Source organism: Bombus vosnesenskii, unplaced genomic scaffold, assembly GCF_011952255.1.
Source record: "Bombus vosnesenskii isolate JDL3184/JDL3185 unplaced genomic scaffold, Bvos_JDL3184-5_v1.1 scf7180000013263, whole genome shotgun sequence".
Classification (NCBI taxonomy): Eukaryota; Metazoa; Arthropoda; class Insecta; order Hymenoptera; family Apidae; genus Bombus; species Bombus vosnesenskii.
The window spans coordinates 1,236,176-1,260,947 of NW_022882923.1; the positions used below are offsets into that span (position 1 = coordinate 1,236,176).

At 31.3% G+C, this 24,772-nt stretch overlaps 1 protein-coding gene across 1 annotated transcript in view; it reads left to right on the plus strand.

The window, feature by feature from the left end:
• LOC117232043 (muscarinic acetylcholine receptor M4) overlaps positions 1-24,772 on the plus strand; it is a 56,035-nt gene that overhangs the window by 24,871 nt on the left and 6,392 nt on the right. The window contains exons 4-5 of the mRNA XM_033491154.1: positions 23,416-23,615; positions 24,120-24,314. Of these exons, the coding sequence (XP_033347045.1) occupies positions 23,416-23,615; positions 24,120-24,314 (395 nt within the window). The remainder of the gene's footprint in view (positions 1-23,415; positions 23,616-24,119; positions 24,315-24,772) is intronic.

Consider the following 24,772-nt stretch of genomic DNA (forward strand, 5'->3'; position numbering starts at 1 on the left):
TTTTATAAATCTGAGTTCAGAGTTTTAAAATTTAAATGCATGTAACATTTAGACCATAGTTTTTCATCAGGGGTTAAATTCATTAAAGTGTGATTATTCTGTTATTTGAGGATCGATTATCCAAATACGGCGTAATCTTTGCCCAATTTTATGAAATTATAATGAAATTTGATCTATATAACATTATACGAATTTCTGTCATCAACATCATTGTTCTTATACATTTTGGCAATATATTTTTTAATTGAATAGATAAAATCGATAAGATTTAACTCATTTTCCTTATTATAGTATTGCAATACTATAGGTTGCGAAATTAACATTGGAATTATAATTTTCAAAAATATATTCCAAATCTTCAGCTCTCAATTATTTCCATCAATCAATAACTCCATTTCTTCGATCTGTTATATTTTGATTTTAAATCCACTAACACTTCAGCTTTCTTATTTCCTAACCACTCATGCATGACATAGTTTTACGCCTAAAACGGTCTTGAAGTTTTCATTGTTGATGTTTCAAATCAAGTCAGAGTCCCTGCAGCAATTCTTTTTAGAGTACCAGCGGTTGGCATTTAAAAGAATTCTGCAATATTGCAGTAACGACACGTTTAAACAATAAATGTTCCGCGAGACCGTCAACTGACAAGCCTGGCTCATTTCTCAATTGAGTGTCGAGAAGAACGAAGGGATGGAGGTTAAAAAAATGGAGCTGATGAAGCGGCGTAAACAGAACCATCAGCTATTTGACTCGCGAGCCTGTTCAAAAATTGAAACGCGGCCTGTAGTGTTTGAATGAATTGTGCTCGGCTGTCCAACGAGAGGAATCTGCCATTGTTCAGGTTGCATTTGCTCATGTGAATTCTGTTTTACGTTCGGCAACAATGCATATACTCAGGATCAAACATACAGCAGAATCATTTAGTTTACACGATATCAAAGCCACTGTGCGTTATTACGGCGTGTTAATCAGTTGCAACCACGGTTATACCATGGATGCGAAAGGGCGGAAGTGGATACAACGGGGGTTGTTTATTATATTTTAATTACTTCTACACGGTTGGATCACATACTGTTTTCATTCTTTTTAATCTGACGTTAAAACGCGTCCACCGATTTGCGATGTTCGATTCAATATGGTTTAAGCGACTGAAATAATGCATCGGAAAAGTAAAACGGGAACGTGGACGTTCTTCAAACAGTGATAGCGTTATGCTTTTGTTCTTTTATATGTGAGCAATGTTCTATACGGCATAGCGTACGGCTTCGCGTTGTTCATTTCAGGCACCGAATTATTACAAAAATATGAAATAATTGAAGAGTTAATATAATATACGTAATTTATATATTAATTTTATTGACGCTAAAATTGGCTATAATTTTGTATATAGTAGATATATTTTTTATATTTTTGAAATGGTCAGTGAGCAACGAATTTTATTTCGGATCGAACATAATTTGTGACGCTATGGATAATTAATAAAAGGTAATAGGATAATTAATAAAAAATTGTGGGTAATAACTCTGTCTTGTATATAATAAAGTATGTACAGTAGTTTTACGTGAGTATGAAACTAATGAAAATTAAGGATTTCTTAATTAAATATTTTCCACTCTTAAACAGAATATCCTCAAGCATGTGGAAAAAAAAATATTGGAGAATATGCATTTATCTATCTGATGATTTCAGTAGAATTTTAGTTGAGTACTTCATCAAAAAAGAGAATTCGATCAATTATACGAATAAGAGCAATAAACGTATATTTTCCTGTACAAAGGAATTAAAAAGTGATAAGCAAATACACATATACGTCAGCAATGAACTTTTTCCTATTTAGGTTTGAATTATATTCATCGTTAAACTGTATACTTTTTTATTAAATTGAGAATGAAGAGATAAACATGTCTTCTGAAAGAATAAAACAATATTGAAATACAATTTCAGTTGTATATTCATTACAAAACGTTTTTCATCAATATCGGAAATGAAAAAAGAATGAAATTTCAAAATAAAGGTTGTTTGTATTGCTAAATTTTTAAAAACTATTTTTATAAAAATTCCATTTCAGTAAATATTCGATATCATTTTAAAAATGCGTAGTTATAAGGTTTTAATATAAAGTAATATCTATATTTTATTTATATTCTACGCTATTAAAACATATTTATGTTACATAAAATATGAAACTTGTACACACCCGTTTAATATAAAATATTATTTTTATATGAATAGTATTACATAGAAGAAAGAGTCAGAATAATTCCATTGTATGGATGTATATGTACGTCACACATGCATATGACGAAGATAAAGCGAAGAAAAATAAGCACAGCACTGGAAACTGTGGTAGGCACATTGTGATGACATGGAGGATATTGATTTTCGAATTTTCATTGCGCCGTACAGAGAATAAAGGCAAAAATGCATTTTCTATGTTGAACCGAAGCGTATTGCTTTCAAATTGCGTACTCCAGTTGAGGTTCTCAGCACATGTGTTCGTATATATGTACGTATGCGCATACATTGTAAATATTTAATTTAACCACGATACGGGAAAAGCTCCATACATCAATTTTCTTACGTTGAACACGAAATATGATTTATGAAAAAGCAAAAACTTATTCATATATACCTCTTTGCTCGACATAATACAGCAATTAAGATTGAAGTAAATCTTTATCTTTAATTATGTACTCTAAATATTTTAAATATTTAGTACATTTAGTACAATATCAACAAAGGAGATTATTTACACGAATCTGCACTTGAAAGCCAAATTAATTCTAGTCCTCCTTTTTCGTTAATTAAGTTATACATATATATTATAAATGGTAATAAGTTAATAAGTAAGTAAATCATCTTGCCGTCTTAGCAGAATGTACTAACAGAATAATGGAGATTCGCGTTACCATCAAGTTGGAAGATATTTAATGAAATTAACTACTTTAAGTAGAATGCTCCCTTAGAGTTAGACATATGCACATTCTATATCAACCATTTAGTAATTTTATTCAACTTCATTCTGTTTAATATTTTGTATTCAACCTGAAACAGCTAATTTTTCTGTGCTCACTGAAAACTGTTTATTATTATTTTATTTAAAACAAAATAAAACATACATACGTAACGTAAAAACCTTTACCTTCACTCAAATTGACCTAAGTTCTCTGTAACAAGAAACAAAATAATTTTCGATATATATTGAAATTGTATTTATATACAAATACATGTAGTTCCTGTACGCTATTAACTTAATGAAGATGGATAAGATTAATTAAAATTAAAAAGATTTTTTATCTACATTACGACATGAAGCAAAGTGTGAACGACCATGTACACATACCGAAAGATTATCTTGTACGTTACATAATAAATTATAGAATGTATGTTTTTGCATTTGCTTTAATCTATCAAAAGCAACGAGAGCCAATGAAAGGAATGATCGTCCATATTGAAAGTAAGTCAATTAATTAATCTAAAAGAATATGAAAATTGAAGATAAAGATTGTTATTCCAACATAAAGTATAGACTATGCATACTCTGAATCTTCTTTTCAGAGAAATTGACGAAATTCAATGACAGTGATGAGGTCAAGAAGCTGCTGAGCTTAGCAAGTTTCACAGTGCACACAATATGCATATACCTACGTATAATATATTCAGGTCCGAATAGAAAATCAAATGTTCGAAGAGTTTGCAAACTCTCTAGAACTCGTCACTAAGAATTTTGAAGAAAATACATTTCAGTGGATTCAAATACGTAGCAGGTTACCAGGGTTTATAGGAAACTATGAAAGGATAAAGATGATCCTCAGAATGATGTCTCGAGATAATAGAAGTGATAGGGGGAAAGTAAAAGAGAGAAATGACATGGTGCTAAACCTTAGACCGAGGAAAATAAAATTCTGCCGTGATTAGATTAAATGATATGGTTGTCTGATTCGAGACTAATTATGAATGTAGGATATTTGCACATTATAGAAATGCGTTCTATAAATGTTACAACATACTCACAATCAAGTAATTTAAAAATTTCGTCAAAATAACTTCCGTAAAGTAAAAATACACGTAATTCACCGATGATAAGGGAAAATATGACAATTTTGATTTTTATCGGCGAATGACACATTTAACGTTTAAAATTATTGCTTTCATTTGAAATGATCAGTCATATGAGATTGGGAATATCGCTTTCTACTTTTCCCTTTGATTCTCTCTTGATGTTGTGTCATCTCTTTCCGTGTGGTAGAAAATATAGAAAATACACAAATATCGTACACCAATTAAGTAATTACGAAAAGACCTATTTTGAAAGAATTTATCTTCTCTATAAAATATTATAAAATCTTTATTCCATAATATTGAGTATAAAAATATATAATATTTAATTCTTTCTCTATTGTCACAATTCCCATATTTTCCGAAGTGGCCAGGAAATAAATATATTCTAACAAAAATTAATATATAAAATCATTCTTCTTTAAATATAATAACAGTGTAATAAATAATTGATCATAGATATTGTAACTGAAATTTTATTTTCTGATTAAATCTAGATGTTTGTCAAAATATTTCTTACCGCGCGCTATTGACTTTATAGTAAATCATTTCGGCTCACAAAGGACTGCATTCAGACTGTCAGCAATATCATTTGTCTCCTCAACTACAGGTTGAGTGTGACATTAGCATAATAGGTATAATAGATAGCATAGGTATAATAGGTATAATTTTAGGCAACGAATAACATCCCCTATCCTATTTATATTAGATCTCTTCTACGCAAAATCTTTAATTATGTTGTGTACAACAATAAGTACAGACAGATACACAACATTCATGATATACGTATTCCATTAAGAGAACTAACATATTAGGAAGATCAATCATGTCGGCTAGTTGGAATCTATGCCTAGAGAAGACTATTCCTAGATCGTTTTCTTCTGATTTTATCCCGATCAAGTTCCAGAAATGCGTGCCTCTTCATGTCGTGTCAACGATGATAAATCAACTTGAATTTCGGTCCTATAGCTGTCAGGGGGATACAATCAAGACATGAAAGCGAATCAATCTTTTCAGGTAAAGCGCTAGATAACTGACGATATTGCCTCGAATGCTTTTTATCGACTATATCTTCACGACCTAAATCATACAATATTGTCTGTAACTACTTTAGTACGTACTTGTTTCAGTGAAATTGCATATTTATCGATTTCATAGAAAATTCAAATTAACGTATTGCGAGTCTAGCTTTTCACTTCAACGTTAAAAGGTTTTAATTTATCGTTGTTTTCCAAGAAACCATTATAAAACACTTTATTTACTTCATGTTAATGTCTGTTTTGAACTTTTTGTTGTACAAAGTTAAACATCTGTTGTCTAATACATCAAGAGTATCATTAGTTCCTGATATTTTGTGAATTTGCCTGCTTTTATCGCAAACCAGAAAGTTTTTGAAATAATTAAAGCACCTCGGAGATAAGTGTGAAATTACTCTAAATAGATTTGTTTCAAATTGCTCACATAGATAATGAGTGTCTAATTTTACTGGTGAACATTCTGTTGCAAGGACACATTCTGTTACAAAAACTTCATTGCAAGTTTAGGTTTTAATTATCATATTGTTTGTAATATCGAGTAAATAGGAAACAATTTCCTATAATATATATCGAATGTTTAATTGAATATGTATATTGAATCATTAAAGCATGAATTTACAATATGCGAAAGAAAATTATGAATTGGACATTCTAATGAAAGTCCGTAATTTGTGTTATCATATAATGAGTTGAATCAAGGTACGTATTTATATTTTGAAAGCTCTTCAATATTTATATGGGAGTATATATTGTTAAAATGTAAAATTTCTGTTTCTCAGAACGACATAACGACATAAAACGAAATAGAGGGCAACAATGGCTAGATTTACAATAAAAACGTGAAACTCTCTGAGGCTCGGGATTCATTTTTTTTGTCCCTTTTTTGTTTCTTCTCTTTTTTTTTGTTCTGCATTCTCTATCATTCGTATTGCCCACTTAGCTTCTGTTTATTTTCTGTGAGTTGGAAATCCGAGTGCTTAACGGTATGTAACATTAGCTATCTTCTTTTGTAAAAAATATCCGTACAGAAAACTAGATACCTTTCACATTTTCCTTTCTGTTCCTCCTTGTAATCACATGTAATACAATACTGACCGTTAGATGATCGAGAAATAATTGTCGAGTAAATTGAAATTAAAAGTGGCAGAAATAGCAGTAGTAGCAGTAGATACGAAATTGGAATAAAAAATTGAAACTGATGTAAGATGATTAATGATGAAATATTCAGAACGATGTTTACCAATACATACACTTTTGTAAACCATAAGCGGACGAATGCTCGGAAATAATTAACAATTGCCATTGATAGTAACATTATATAATAAAGCTTTAAAAATCAATCATTAATGATTATTGGCCAATAAAACTGAAATTAGTCTTTTATAATAATTCAGCTTTATGTTCATTTCGATCTGGCAGAATCTCAACATTTCTAGGTATATCCGACGGAACTGTCAAATGGCGATGACACGTTGATGTAAAATGAATAAAGACACTACACCGTCGTCGCGTAATTACTGGAAATTGATACGCATACTCATATGTATGACGTATAGGGGAGCAATGATGTATATACATAGATCATTTCAGCTAAGCGATGACAACATAATGTTCCCTATCAGCAATGTCTATACACGTCACTTAATTATGAGCCAGTCTTTGTCTTTTCATGAAACAGAGATGGAGGCAGACGAATAGTGAGTGAAAGAGAGAGAGAGAGAGAAGGTTAGGGTGGAGAGATGGCATTAAGCGTAACTTGATTGCTATATATCAAGAGATTCCAGAAACTACTGATTAGTATACGATTAGAAACAAAATAAGCGAATAGGTAGTGGATGTAGGTATCAACAAAGTTCTAGGTATCAAACTAGTATTCGCACTATATACTATATCTATATCACTATATCACTATAATACATAGATTATTTAGTAAATAATCGAAATTAATACTTGCATCTTTGTATAAATAAGCCGTATTTATTGACACTTTGTTAATAGCTATTTCTACTGTCTAGCCACTTTTTTTTGTCCCCGACTGTATATGTTCAGCTCATAAAATTATATAAAACCAGAGTCATGAAAAATCTACGTATTTCTCGTTTTTGCAACTTCCTGTGCGTAATATGTACACTAATTAAACGAACGTGTAACCAATTTTCACGCTGAACTGTGATCCGTATGTCTAGAATCAGAAATACGTTACTAAATTAAGTATTATCAACTATTAAATCACCAGGAAATTGGATTTCCTTGCTGGCATAAGAATCAGTTGATGTGACGTTAATTATATTTGTATAAAATAGTTGTTTAAAATTGAGTTTACAACTAAATGAACACCGACGCTCAAAGCTTTAGGATTAAAAGAAAGAAAAAGAGATACTTGGATTTTTTGATGGAAAAAATATGATCGTATATGTTTAAAATTTTATATTAATTAAATTAGATACGATCCAGAGAATGAAATAAATCAATTGATGTTTAATTCAATAGCGATTGAAGATAAATTATGAAGAACACAATCAGTTTGAGAGTCGAGTTTTGGATTATGACTTCTGCTTTAAGGGGAGGATATAGCAATACAGCTTTTGTTCTAGGATAAAACTTCAAATCCACAGATTGGTCCATAAAAAACGTTAAAAACTATTCGCTGGCTTGTTCCTGAGAGACTTCTAAATTTATGGCACATTTATTCATTACCGAATTAAGCCATCGAGGAAAAGCGAGAATCATAAGGCGATAAATATTCATTTCTATTATATTATGACGATATCTTCTACTTACGATGAATAGACGCTAATTTCTTTCAATCAAAAATTTATTAATGTACGAGAAGAAGAATTAGTAATATATAATTCGAAATGCTTTATTATTTCTTCTTCATACTATGTATTATAATATTTATGCATTACATTATAACAATTTTCATAATGAAATTAATGAAAGCTTCAATGTAAAATGATATCTATATAATCTACAGTTTTATAATTTAAGATAAATAGTAATCAAATAAGATTTCCTTTCTGCAGATAATAAGATAAGATTTTTAAAGAAATTATATATTACAAGATGCTATCGCGAACGAATACCAGGAAAATTGTATTTATATAAATTTATTACGAAATAAACGACAAAAATGTGTCTTCATTGCATTTACTCGTTCAGAATTTAGGAATTTTAGTCATGGTGAGTGTTATACGCTTTAGGATCGACTAGATAAATAAAGGACACTATTACCAGAGTAATAGACTAGTGATAAGAACTTTAATACCCTAGTATTAAGAGTCGTGAAAGCTTGTAAAGGGTGGATAACAGGCAAAACAGGAGATTGAAGTACATGCAAAGTACGTAGACAATAAGAAATGTTATGTTTTTAAATGTACCAAGGGTATTTACGTTCAGCCTTGGGCCAATTTTTAACGCGTAAGGATAATTTAAAGTCACGCACATAGTTATCTCATTACTCAGTGTGCTGATCAATTGAAACGGAATTAACTTCAACTTACACACACAAACAAGATTTATACATTTTAACTCAATCCTTATGACAGAAGGAAAGGGACAGTAAAGAAAAGAGCTCACAAAAGTTGAAGAACTCACAAAAGTAACTAATTTTTTACTCCTAATATTATAGTGGAAATTTATTTGCAAATAAGAAGTATTGTAGTGTATCACAACACATACGTACAAAATTTTTAACTATTGTTACTCTGGAAATTCTAAAATCGTTTTGTTTTTTCTTGTCAATTAGCCTAGTCTCACAATTTATATATCGTTAATTGTTCTTTATTTTCATGTAATAAATATGATTTAAGTCCTAGCAATATCATAGAACTACTTTTATGTAACTGCCTTGATATGTAACCTTAATAATCAATCGAGTGACAACAGCACAAAAAATATAATTTATCTCCACAACGAACCGCCAAATTCTAATTTGTGTAAGATATATAGTTTCATTCCACAACAAATACAAACTCGAACTCCATAAAATTTATGATATATTGAAATTTATTAGGAAATAAAAAGTAATTCATAAAATAATATAATGAACAATTATCTATTTACTCATCGTTAACAACTCACGAAAAATCTTCCAAGCTCTCAATCAAAAAAAAATCTAACAAAATACATATTCTTCTTCATACACAGTTAATAATCTTTAAAAACAAAGAAGTGCTAAAAATTTTAGTTCTCTCGATCGCAGAAATCCATTTTACAATATAATATACACATTTATACATATAATATATGTATAATATACACAGATATATACATATATGTATATATACATATTCTACATTCAATTCATTGAATTGAACTACGCCACAGTTTGTATTTCTTGTAAAAGGATAGGAGAGTTCTATACATGATGAAGTCAGAAATTAATCGTACGCTAGAGAAGATAGAAGAGATACCTCTATCTTGAAACATCATTGAACAGTGATCATGTGACACGGATAACTCGACATAGGTTGGCTACTGATGATAACATTGGCGGGTATTTCCTCCCGACTTTCCGCCGAGGGTCTCGTCTCGGTTGTTGGATGATTTCAGTGTCACGCCGTGGGCGATCGTATGCCAGCATAGTTATTAAACGCGTTCGTTCAATTCCCCCGAGCGATCAAGCTTCCCCTCCGTGGAGTTTGCTACATCACTTCCATCAGCATGCCATCGTAACACTGATATTTATGGAACACGCCTGCCCTCCGTCCAAGTGTAAATCCGATTTGATCTCTACCTATATTAAGCTTCCAACAAGCCCTTGAATCGGTATAGAAGAAAATCGGCCTACAATATAGATCGTCAACACCTCTGTTTTTGACAACACGTCTTCTAGAAATTCTCCATGGTACTATGGTTTTGCATTAGTCACGGTGTATCGACGTTTTGATCGATTCTTTCGTGAATTCAGAATGGCTAGAGCAAACGATGGAAGCTTACTTTGAATGAAATTTACAGCTTCTACGTTGGTGAACAAATCACTGATAGCGATCGTGTAATGAATAAAACTAATTGGCGGTTTTTTTATAATTAACACAATGGAATTCTCTTGTACATTACCGAAGCAATAGTTTGGATACTTTAAAATTGACGAACGAATTTAAAATTAGCAAATTTGAACGAAGTGTATTTATTAAAATTATTGGATGTGGATACGAAGGAATTGATTGTTATTAGATGTACGGTTAAAATAATGAAAATATACAAAAGCAAGTTACTGCGATGTTTCGTATAATTTATACGAATTTGAAGAGTCAAGGTTTTAATTAAATTTATTTCCAGCTTGTGTTTTTCATTACAACGGGACAAAACATGAGAAGTAGATGCAATAATTAAAAACATGAGAAATGCAAATTTATATTATAAATTACTGTTTCATATCAAGGTTTGTAGCCGGGATCGCGGTGATACCATAAAATTTGTAATATAACGAAACTGTTTGTTGCTTAGTGGCAACAGTAGAAAGTTTCTTACTAAACCCAGAGGAACCTGGAAAGAAGTTGCCGAATTCTTGACAAGTGATAAACGCAGCCTTAGCGCCAATCCTTCTAACCGCAGCTACGTCCAATCTCGGCAAAATTTCTGCCAACTTCGACTTTCATCTCTAGACTTCTGCACGCCGAATTTCATTTGCACAGAGAATGGAACTAAAATCAACACAAAACAAGGGCAAAGTCGAAAGGAAATTAAACGGAAGATGTAGCTTCGTAAATTGCTAAAAACTTGACTCACTATTCATTCTTAATATACACATTTCTTGCTAATGGATATTAAATTTAAAGTATTCTACAAACACTTGAAGAGGATTATTTTCGCTATTTAATTATTTTTGAGATAAACTGGCGAAAAGTAATATAGAAAAGATCGCAATTGTTCGTAATTGTAAAATATTATTAAATTTTTTTATATTATTCCGAAATAAATGTACATACATTTAACAATACGTGTATTTCTGAAGATATTTTCGTGCTATGTCTATTTGTATTTTATTTCAATGTGTAATATTCTATATAATTTTTTTTCTGTGTAACATTAAACATTAATGGAAAGTGAAATTTTTCTACGTTTTACTTCAATTTTAGCAATATTTCTGCGAATTACATGATGTTGAAATAAGAAATTACCAATTCAAGGCACGAATATACATGGTATATATGTATATGTAGAACATATTCCCCTACATATTGTAGTTTCTACTCATCCTCACTCGCTCTCATTTTCTTTTATTTTTGCCGTTGGCAAGCTACGACCAAGCCGGTAAAATTCAACTGATGATGAAAATGGTAGAGTTTTCAAATACAAACAGCAACAGTCTCTAAGAGCATATTTTGTCAGTAAATAATTCGATATAAATCCCCGAGCTAAGAATCTCCGGAAATGTGTACATACCCGTTAAATGATCAGATTTCTAAATCAAACTCAAAGACTGGAGAAGAGATCTAAATCCTTTGATTATGACATTTTAATCCTCTTAAGTCACAGTATAGATCTTTTAGAGGTAAAAGATCTAATACTTCTCGCCCTGAGGATTTTTATGATGTAATCAACCAGTAAATCTAGCTCAATTTCATGGTGTATTGATACTTTTTAAAATGTAGGATTTCGTTTTGAAGAGATAAAGATAAATAAAGATAAATTGGTTTATATCGTAGTTTCCTTACTTTATTTTTTATTTATAAAAACAATACGAAGAATGATTTTCCACATTATCAGTATCACTGTAATAGCGCCAATAAATTACCAAAATTAGAAGAAGACGGTAGGATTGAAACAACATATTTATGACTATAAAATATAAAAAAAAATTGAGCTTCGATTAAACTTATCCATGAACGAAATGTTTTGTGTACTGATTTTATCCATCAGGGGTTGCATGAGATATCTCCTAATTCGAAGTTGTTTATTTGACGCTTTGGAGTGTCCTAATATTAATTCTCAGTACTATATGTAGTCCTTGTTTAATGAAGTGTACTAAAATCGATTACGGGACAATATACATACGTATACAGAGGCCTAATACTATTTTACATCATAATAGATATCCATGTAGACGTTGATGTAGAGAGATGTAGATAGTTACAAAGGTACATTATATTGATCAAAATTTACATAGCTATAGGTTTATACATACAATTAGGAAATTATGTATGTAATATTTTATACATCCTATTGACATTACGATATTTCATTTTATTGTAATATTCGTTTAAGTAAAAATGAAAGTATTGTTTAAATAGAAAAATCGTCGTCTGATTCATAGAACAGATATTTTACCCCGGAGGAAATATTTACTATTAAGGAGAGAAATCAGGCGAAAAACGATCAACCTGTTTAAGATCGTGCCGCTTTCCTGTACAAATGCCTACCACTTAACGAAACGTTCTGTAATAAATAAGAAGAACGAGCAATGTAAAGAAACAAAATATCCTTGTTACTGTTGCAATCTAGTACCATTATGATCTAAAATATTTGATGGAAAAGCAGAATGAAATGAAAAATGTATTATATTTATCTTATTAATCATACACAGTCGCGTAGATTCAACATCAAAGAAACTTTAAATGAAATGTTAAAAATATTTCCTCTCATAAGAGAATAATTCGATATTCTATAACAAAATCTAATTTCCTGTAGCGTACTCCTCCCTTCATATTATTAGTACAATAATTATAATACATCTATAACATCAGTATAATTGATGTAAAGATAAAAACCAATTAAAAAATATATCTTCATAGAAAGATAAATTATTTATAAAGTGAAAAGAAGGTATCGAGTATGAATTTCCTGAAAAGGATAAAAGAATGAAACCAAAAAGGAGACGCACATACCAATATTGCATTCGATAATATAATATCGTCGATAGTAAAATTCCTTAACGCAAATATCTATCCATTGTCTAAAATGAGAAAACGTGATTTGATTCATGCACGACATAAGTTTCTACGCCTACCGATCCGAACTTCCCGGAAAGACTTTTTTGCGATAACGGCCTATTTTTCTGAAGGGGTGTATCGCGGAATTTAAGGAAACGATGTCACGGGAAGCTGTGTACCACCGAAGAAGAAACAGCGGAGCTGATATCACCCCTGCAGCTATGGGTTATGTATTTCGTGCATGGCGAGACAGGGAAGAAGCACCTTTTCAAAGACTGCATCCAGTTGCGAAAGAAGAAAATAAAAATAAGGTTTCCCTTGAGGGGGTCGTGAGGAAGTATTGTGAAATGGGGATGGTGTGATGTAACAATTCGTCATGGTTTTCCCAAGTTCTTTGGTAAATCACTGCCATCTCGCTGAACAGGTACACTGTTCTGTCACACTACCCAGATATATTGAATCATAATATTATGTGTCATAATATAATGGAGCTGATTATCCAATAGATAAGTAAATCCTTACTTGTTAATAAATATACATATACGAAAAAGTTTTAAGTTCTTTTAAGTTAAAAAATAATAAATAATTCACACTTTAATGGAACATAAGTGTGATACTTTTTGCAGATTTGAATTTAAGATTTAGCGAATTGTATCTTTGCCTAAATAGAAAAAATATAGTTAAGAGAGGATCAATTTTTATCGAGCGTTATCTTATATCTTGTGCGAGATATTACTAGATTTTTTATGACTTAACAGCACGATGCACACCTCGATTTTCCGACAACAATCGATTTTCCATAACCACTTGAGGAGACCGTAAATTGAACCTTCGACATTGAGAACGTCTCGAATCCTATAAATCTCATAAATTTTTAGCTTACATCATTTCATTCCTGTAGATGTGAAAATGCAAGTAACCTCGATCTTTTATTGAAAAAGAAGTTTTTTGAGAATTCTTTATATTTTAGTCTTTTGTTGGCTAAGTAAAAGGTTAAAAAATCCTAACAATTATTAGTTATATTGTAACAATATAAAATTAATTTTATATTTAACTGTGTCTATAAAAGTAGAAATTTTAAAAACGTCGAACGTATGTAATATTTCTGATTAACAATTCGGAACGTTTAAGCTACAATTATCGTACTGTTCGTATCCTTTATTGCCTCCTAATATACGGAGGATATAAAAATTTTAAAACATTTTTTATAACAATAGCGAGCCATCTGCTAACATTCTGGGATTCGTTCGTATTCATCAACTCCTACAGTTTAAGCTCGGTTTCATGCAAATAATACTCGTGTAGGCCGTCATCTCTTCTAGTAATCCTAGTTTGTTCTAGTTTTTCAGTACCAGTGGTGAGTAGCAACAATTAACATTGAAGATACTGAAGAATATAGATATTGCAAAATCATTTTCAAATCATCTTTAAACAGTTATGTAGTAATGAAGAAGTAATTTAATTAAAACGATGGAAAATATTTTAGTATCGTAATAGTGATTATAATTTTTAGAGGGTTAATTTCTTCAACGTGATACGAGTATATTAAAAACAAAATGTATTAAATCATAAAAATATAATCTCAATTAATTTCTGACTTTTTCACATATATCCCATTGTTTCTTCTACCATTAGTTTTTCGGATTATTACTTCCTCCTCTTAAATTAGATGCGTTTAATACGAAATTATTCATTGTCATTCGATTTTCAATTAATTAAGCGTCGATCACCACGATTCATTTTACAATTAAGATCGAGTAATGTGAGAATCATTCTCGAATCAAATCAAAACAATGAACGAAAAGCTTAATTAGTCACCAACTATTTCAGAATTAAAATCACAAGTAATCACGGTATTATCAATTTCTAATCAGTTCCTTTTCGAGATGCTTTATATACTATGTATAAATGTTAACTCAGTGGTATGCACAAGAGATCCTCCTACACGCCTTTGTTCTCGTTCATGGTTTGTTGATCGAGACAGAAGAATAGACCACATTGACTAATATCCATATGTTTCTCATATGTACACATGATGTATCATGAGCCATATAATTCCCATATTATGGTAATAAGAAACAAATTAGGAATGTATGTTCAATTTTTAAAGTTTATTTAGTTGAATAACGTGTGATCGTAACTGGAGGGATATTAAAACCTGTCAAACCGTGCGAAAGTGTTTTACGTATTCTCAGAGTGGAACCAACAAATTCCAATAATGTCGATCCATTCCTGAAATAACTCATTTTATAACAAGTTATACTTTATCAAAAGAATTGAAGAGAAAATGTCCAAATTTTTAGCGAATAGAAGATTACGATAAAGGATCGTGACATAAAGAACAGCGGTCAAACCATGCGAAAGTGTTCCACGAGCTCTCAGGGAGGAATCAGCAAATTCTGACAATGTCGCATCATTTTGATAGCTGTAAGGCGTGTCATGCATTGCGACTCGATACAATGCCGATGGCAACGGTTGTTTTGGTTCATTGCGGGACGAATCGAAACTGCGAGTAGCATTCACATAATGTTGGAACGATGCCTGTCTGCTTCGGTACTTGTTGCAGTTGCTCTCGACGTTTGAAATTCCTCTGGCTGCCCTCCCTTTCCCGCAATTTTTTTTCCTCCTCGTTCGTTTCAACTCTTTCCCGCTCACCCCATCTTCGTATTGGTTCGCCTTGCTCGCTCATCCTTTCCTCTCTGTCTATCCGTATGATCATGCCATTCCACGGCGATGATCCTCTGCTTAACAGGGCTTACGTAGCAGCTACCCTTCACCGTCCTCTTGGCACACATATATACAAGGGTGAATCTAACATACCGGCAAAGCAGCGTCGATTACTGTCCATGTATTTGGGCCGCCTGTTTACATAAATAAAACTTTCGATGAACTTCATTCACCTTCAGGCATTTTTCTCTTCTCCTTTTTTTTCTTTTTTTCTTTTTAATTCAATTAAATGGAAATATATGCGAATTATATTTTGCAGAGTTCTCGAAGAGGAAAAGGTCAAGGAACAGGTATGAAGAAGCGAGGTACTTGAAGTGAATGAAATTTAACTAGAACTCTCTTTTAAATATGGTGGATCGCGTTATAAGTTCTTGAAATTTCGATAGGTTGTGCATTCATTCCATACGAGATGCTTCGCTTTAAAGGGATGAAAAGCTGCTTTCTATAAGTGAATCGAATGGCAGATAACTGAGATGAAAGTTATCTGGTTTGCGGAATAAGGTTTTATGATATGAAAGTGAAAATTTGAGACTTGTTTATGTCGTGAAAGGAAATGAGTTTGATAATAGAATTATTGTTTAAGAATAATTGGAGCTTTCTAAGTGTTCGTTTTAGAGAGTATAAAATAAACAAAAAATGAATATACAATGAGGAGTGGGGAGATGTTCCTCGAAACAAATGTATGCAACGAAGTTCAAAAATAAACAGAAGATGTTATAAAGTATATAGAGATGTTAAAATATAATAGCGTATCTATATACATAGGTATATTGTACATTTAAGTTACTATAAAAAGTATCATTCTTACAAAAGCTAAAAAATCTCGATATAAGTATTTATTTTAACATTTAATTGAATACTTTAATTATTACTGTAAAGTTTAGTTAAATGGAATGATGGAAAATTATTATTTCTAAAAAGTTATAATTGTGTTAATTTCGTAAACTCATTCTCATGTCCAAAAGCAACTACTATATAGATCATTCCACAATTTCGTGAATATCATTAAACTAAACCTTTGCAAATTAAATAATATTTGACAGAATACGTGGAATTCACGAACGAATGGAATGATTCAGGTTAAAGCATTTTTGACAAAAACGAATCAAGTTAATTAAAATATTTTAACGAAAGGCATCAGCGTGCTTATAACCGAGAACATTCAGTGTGCACACGCTTCTTTAATCAAAAAAAGATTTTTCATATGCTCAAAGTCATTTCTCACATCCTACTCTCTATTTAGCTTCTCTCAAGCTTCCTCTCGTTGAATTCTCCTTTCATCCAAAGGTATTCAAGAGGAACTGAATATCCGCCACCTGAGTATCGTTCATTCGGTAAAGAGACTCTTGCGTAAATCCCTCAACGCAGAAATGTATACTCTGTCATTCGGTTGAACTATTGAACTGTCCTCGAAGAAAATACCTATAGTCAGTTTAAAAAGTATTTACACAATGAATAATTTCAGAAGAAATTTCGTACAACTTATAATTCGTACATATTGCTATGAATGTTTAAGATGATGAAAATATATAAAAAACTCAAATGTTTTGCACATTACGGAAACATTTAAGAGAATTCCATAATTGATAGAAATAACCACGAAGAAGTGCTTTTTGACAAGTCTCCCCTTTAAATGTGCGATGTAGCCAAAAGACAGTTGACTCTGTCTCTGAAAGTCCTTAAGACTGCAGTACGTATACTCGTTGTACGAAGTAAGTTGACATCTCGCGAAACACGCGTTTTCTTGCGCAAGAGTAATGAAGTAATTAAAAGAGAGGTAGAAAATGATAAATTGAATCGTTAATAGATCACAATATAAAATGCAACAAATACTTAACTTATCCAAATCACAAAATACTGGAATAAATAATTTCAGAAACGGAAACATTCGCCAAATTCATTTAAACACTCACCATTCGTCATTCTTATTCGCTAAAAAGAAATTCAATATTGACAAGTATCAAGTGCAAAATTATTGAAAAATTCAGTGCCAATATAAATTTGAATATTTCAACCACTATTTTAGAAGTCACTTACGAAAAAATAGCTTTTATGACAAAATAACACGTAGAAGAAGTATCATAAATTAATGAAATGAGAAGGAAAGGGAAGAATTTGCAACAAAATAGAAAAGAATGTACATGAAGCAGTAGAATAGTGTCATTTTTACGAGAGTAAATTTATCATCTTTAGCTCGAATGGACACCGTACAGGGGTAGAAGAAGCAAGAGTACAAGCTTTTTAATGTATAGTCTACGATAAAGTATAATGGTGCTTTTATACGTGTTCAGTCATTGTATGAATGTTGCTGGGCATTAGATGTTATGTGCGAGATAATGGACCACCATATACGTATCTGTAAATATTTTCACATGCGTTTTCTTGTTAGTCCCGAAAGAATGGGAATTTTAAAATATAATTTTGTTTTGCTCCAAGGGAATAACACCGAGTACACTATACCCCGAGTCACTTACTACATTCTTAATATATGGGGATACTGTATAATACAGTCATCCTAAATCAAATTTACTAAACAGTTGTGGTATTATTTACAATAGAAGCAGAAATAGTAAGACATAATATATCACTCAAAAAAATTTTTTTAAATGATGGACGATAGAATTTATAAGAAAAATATAATTATTATCACAAATAATAGTGGCTTTTTACTATTCTAATATCCCACATGAAGTTTTTCTAAAATCTCTTACCCACAACGAAGCTCTTGGGAAACCTATTTATCTTTACCTACCTTTATGGAGCACATTTGCGTTACAGACGCTTTCGGAAACCAAGACTACTGCAGACTTTAACTAAGTGTACTTGAAAATTTTTTCTCAGACCTACAATCTAGGTCACCTGTGCAATTTCACGACATCTTAATTACGAATCGCCCGTAATTAATAAAGAATAAGAAAACAATTATCTAATGCAACAAGAGTTTAACGGATAGTTTCCTTTTAAGCAATTAATTTGATGATTGTTTACTACCAATGAACTAGCTAACTACTAGGTAATGATATTGTATCGCGAAATTTTTCTATTGTGATTGTTGGATGATTTTTCGAATAGTTACCAAGCGTTGCGAAGAATATCGAAATAAAGTGGATTGAAAAGTTGCGAGTGCTCCCTGACAAGGGTGTCTCTGGCTGTTCGACTCACGGTTGAATGACCTTGATGAGCGGGCATTACAACTCATTAGACAAAACGGATACTTTACCCTTGTTTCGATGCACGAGTTGCGGCAACCCATCGAGCACCCTTTCCTCTTCTAAAGTATCCTGCAAGCGCCCTCTTACCCCGAGCCACCCTCCTCGACATTCGGCTCTTACCAATACTCCCGTGCTCCCTCTTCGAACTCGTTTAAATACTCTCTCTTGTCTTTACAGTTACAGTATCTTTAATCTTCGTTATTTTAAATCGTGAACTAATTTTCTTGATTAACTTTCATTGTATCATTAAAAAAAAAAAAAAAAAAGAAACATATATTCACTAGAAAGCTTATATTTTAAGTTAACGACAAATAGGAAGTATTAGATTGATGAATAAATTTCTGTTATCAGATTCTGCTTATGTGTATACCTACAATTTTATTCAGGAATTTTGCCAAATTGTTGTATTTTAACTATCGAAATATAAAATATATAAAAAGGTAGTGTAATATTATTAGATAAATTGGATAACTTATATTTTGGGGGAGTATTAATCACAGCAAAATTTTTTAGCAGAAAAAGCGTTCAATATCCTGAATCAGACTGTTCTGTTACTCTTTTTTACTAATACACTTTCCCATTTGATCTCTTGTCTCTAAATATTCTTCCCTCATGGGGATATCTTTGAATATCTAGTATGAAAATATTAATATTAGTATTTAATCTTACGAGTTATGTTTATAATATGAATTTTGAGATATGTTTGTGGTGAAATAACAATTAATGTGGCACGGGTATTGGGTATTGATCTAACATGTTTAGGCCCTGATACATGTACTGTACTGATACGAAGATTTGTTCTTTGTCGGTATGATGTTCGCTCGAAGTTATAGTTAATTACAGGTAGTTGGCTCCTCTTTACGAATCATTTCACTTGCCAGAGCCATAAAAAAGAAATGCCGCCATAACGAGGACAAGTATTTACGAATCATTTCACGGTGGTGCAACTTGAAGAGAAAGCCTGCTATAACGAGGACAAGTATTTACCCTCGAGAACATTGAAACAATGGATCTCATCTCTCTCATCTTTTATTCGCGTGGCTTCATTGTCTGCGTTCGCAGAAACTTGTTCTAATAATCTTAGAACGATCTTATTGATTTGCAAATCTGATTCGAAACCGAAGACGCTCGAGTTAATTGTATTCGTGTAAACCCTTCGATTAACTTCTGGCTGGAAGGAAGCGTAAAATTTGAAGCCTTGCTTCTATCAATAATTTTACAATTCCAAAAATTTAATTAATCATTAAATTAGTTATTATACTGAATGTAACGAAGTAGAACGTTGAAAAGATCTGGTACGAATTGGGATTGTTGACTCGCAAAATATGATAAGCCATTTTTCAGATAAAATAAACTATTTAATTGTCTGAAATTTCAAAAAAACTATTTTAACTATTCAGGGGAAGAACGATAATCAAGAACTATTATCAGGATCGCTTCTGGCAAAAATTAGAGCAGTAAAAAGAATTCTTTGAAACGTGTTTGCTTGAGTATATTACTCTTAATCTATGGTTTTCTTATTTTAAAAATATTATAGTCACTAGACCGTTTCACTGAATATGCATTATTAAAAGGAACTTCCATGTAAAATTATATTTTATCTGTTTAAAAAGAATTCTAATTATAGTAGAACAAAAGTTTAGTATTCATAAAATTGATGTAGAATTTATTAAAATTTAATAGATGTAGGAATAAGGAAATTTCACGTAAAATTTCTTCATACCTGTTTTTTAAGCAACGCATCCTTTTCAGTTTTACAAAAAATTACCCGCTTCTATGAAGTGCGAGTTTATAGCTCATATACCTCATTACCATTTTCATGAAATTTAAATACCGCATTATACTCATATTTGTAATCACATGAAGTTAAAATATTTTGGTATTTTAGTATTTCTTTCATGGAAGTTTCTCCTCCTATACATTGCTGCACTTCTTCTTAAAGAACGCAATTAAAAGTAAAAAGTTGTATATGATAGAAGGTTTTTTTTATCGAAAAGTGTGCAGTACATCCCAGGAACTACAGGATGCAAAACGATAATATGAAATATAAAAATAGCAATTAGCTGAATATTTACAAACTTATAAAACATCCTTTTTTAACTACATCAATGTTAGTAACAATAATAGAAATAATTATGGTATTACAAATACACTACCAGCTATAAAAATTAATACATCAACTGTGATATTCTGTATAAACGCTTTTAACTGCACTTATATTCTAATTGCCTTATTACAAACTTCTTATAGTATTAAGTCTTATTTTATAATATGAAGTACTAAGCAAAATAGGAATTTTCTAGTCTCCCAGTAAATGCAAAATAATTGATATTTACTGCAGGCAGTGTGTATATAAGCCATTTACAGTGGATTCTAAATTACAAGTATATCACTTAACCCACATTTTAATTTTAATTTTGGATGGTTTTAATTTTATTAAAAAAACCTATATAAAACTGTATGAAAAAGCAGTGAATATTTTGTAAGCTAAACTCATGAATGAACGACGTTAATCAGATCTTTCATAAACGTGAAGCTAGAAAATGCAAGAGACAGAGGTATGTTTAACCCGGAACAGTTACGATCGACTGGCTAAATTATTTAAAAACGAGTCACCCTCTTTAAGGCGCAGCCCATCGTTTCTTGCCTAGCGGCGACAGGGACCTGCGAGAGAGGAATGGATGTGGTTCCATTCATGCTTATTTCAAGCTCATTGTGTGCCCGGTGTATTCAGCCTTTGACTTGCTTCTCGTGTTGCCACTGCAGCAATGTTTCATAGAGAGCAAGAGGCATGTGCATGTCACTAGCTAAAATCAGGAAATATCGCTGTCACATTTTCTTCGATGCTAACGAACATTACTAAAGAAGTAACGCCCTTATGATTCGATGATACCTCCTAATGCCTTTTGTAGCAAATCGTGACACACTACGATTTTGCCAATACATTACTGAATCACCAACTTATATCTAGAACAGATATTGTTAATATTCTGTTTGAAAATGAACACAGAATAATAGTTTTGGAATAATAATTTTCTTCGAGATAAGGAAGTAAACTTTGAGATGATCGATATTGTATATGTTATTAACGACGGCTGTCAACGCTAGAATTTCCCAGATCGATCAAAATTGATCAAATAATCTTAACTATTTCTCGTAGAAATTTCATAAACTCGCGACTATACATTTTTAAGTTTGAATGATCTTTTTGTCAAATATGGGGATGAAAGTTTGTCCTGTCTCTTGCGCCGTGTATTTCTTTTCTATACTTTTCAATTTGATTTCTTTGGTACAAGTTCCATACTGCTGTCGATAGTTCTAATATTAATTATATTTTTTAACGTTTTTACTGTGTGATTGATAAATCAGGCAAAGGGAGTCTGTTTTATATCTATGCTTACAATGGAAATTCAAATAACATATTTTAAAGGTTTATATTAGTTGTGTATATGCTGAAAATTTCATCAAAATCGATTGATGCAGAAGCGACAGGCGTCGAAAGATGAAGATCGTAAAAAGGTCTTTACATCTATTTTCACGATTTTCACCATTTATCACCGTTTGTCGCTCATAGCAGTACGTATATATGTAACTGGCGTAAATTCTCAAAATGTGTTGTTTAAATTGTCATTATAGACCTAGATAAAAAAAGCTTGTAGAAAATTTTACTTTTACTTTTTTCTTCGCGATTTCGACCAATTTCAATTTTTCCTAAATTTTTTTTACGCGTCATCTAGCAAACTAATTTTTCTAACTTCTCAAAAAAAAAAAAAAGATAAAGACAATAAAAAAATTTGAAGACGTTTGATTCAATTTTAAAAAGGTTATTCCATTTTAAAGATTGTCCGATTATTAATAGAAGTAATTGTGTGTCAGAATTTGAAAAGGTTCAGTACAGTATAAATGATGAAATCTTAGTATATAGCGCATTTTATATAATAATTGTCTTTGTATGATGTCATCATTGTTATATTCTGATTAACAAAAACTATAGAGATAAGTAAAGTATATACTATCTATGTAAAGAATTAAGGAAACGAAGTCAGCTTATCTTCAAACGACGCGATATGAAGTCAAACTAATTCAGAGTATAAAGTTTCATATAACGTCTCCAGAAGACTCCAAGAATCAACAAGAGGAAATTGAAGCAATTAAATAACTTCCACTAATGCGTATGTTCCAACATATACAGTCTATCATACTAAAATTTTCAGCAAGTTCTAAAATAACTATGCGCATCCAATGTCTAAATAATTTCTGCCTCAACTTACTCTGATCTACCCCAAAATTAAATTCTTCAAGCTAAAATATTACTTTGTTGTGCAACAGTGAATAAGCTTAAAATCAAATAACAATAAATGTAATTTCTGAAATAGAAAATAGCAATTAGTTTAACTTTGCGTTTTTAAAAATAAAAATTTCTGATGAAAATATCCTTAACGTGTTTTTCTTCAGTATTTTGTCTAAGTACGAATACTCTAATATTTGTAATACAATTTTTAGGAAACGGGAGAGGCAACGGGAACGTCTTTGTCGCATGTACAATCAGATTTTGACGGAATGCTCGCAGCTAAATGGAAGCTGGCCTGACCCGGATGATCCGCGCTGGAGCAGCGGGGAATATGTAGAACTTCTGTCAGACTGGTTTCCGTCAAATATTACCAACGGAACGATAACAGGAAATGCAACAACCTTATCAACTGGTAACACACAATTAAATTTTTCTCGATGCCATTACTTATACTTAGTGAGCCACATTTACTCGAAATTGCTTTTTATCATTAAAACGTCGTCATGAATAATTTTAACAAACAATTCTAATGATATATATATCTAATTATTTAATTAATATATTATAGTATATTAGAGTGTATTATATATCTACTATTCGTTATAACATATTACACACTAACTACTATTAGCATATTACTTAAATAGGTTAGTTATAAGTCATGAAATTTTTTAACTCGAAAACAATAATATTCTGTACTATGTTTGGTGCTTACACTTTATATATATACATGTTATTTCAAAATCAACTTTGGTAAAAAATTAATTAATGATGGTTCCAACGTAATGAATAAAATAGTGACAAGATTAAAACATAACAGCATGCAGGGACCCAATATTAATACTTCTTTTTATTTATAATTGAACAGAAATGAGAAGCGCTTTTTTACTGAAAAGACATTCTATATATTAAACAGCGGAACCTTTTGCGCCTGTTCTACCGCCCTTCGAACTTTGGCAGACGATACTGATTGCTTTCTCCCTCGCATTATGCATACTGTTAACTGTCGGCGGTAACATTCTCGTCCTTCTGGCATTTATCGTAGATAGGACCATTAGACAACCGAGCAACTACTTCATTGCCTCATTAGCAGCTACTGATATGCTTATTGGTAAGTTTTCCTGTTTTTATATTTTTTTATCGTACAACTATGGGTAAATTATTCTTATTTTTGTAAATGATATTGCCTTGAAAAGATAACAAAATATAATTACACTTTATTTATTAGAAGCGTTGGTCATATTGACACAAATATTCTGCACTTATATATGTAGAGTAAACGAAAATTGTGTATGAAACATTAGATAGTTAAATTATTACTAAATTAAAATTATTAGTATATAGAAATATTATGCATTACAATACAATTACAACTTGTATTTTATTACATTTCATTACACGTTATACTTCAGTGAAATTACGTAGTGGGTTATTTTTTTCCATTTTCCTCTATTTCCTCCTTGCTATTTTAGAAATAACACTTTAAAATATTTGTATTTCGCCTTAGGATTTCAGTACATACCAAGCTTGCAATCATAGAATTTTGTTAGAATAATTTACATGCAGTGT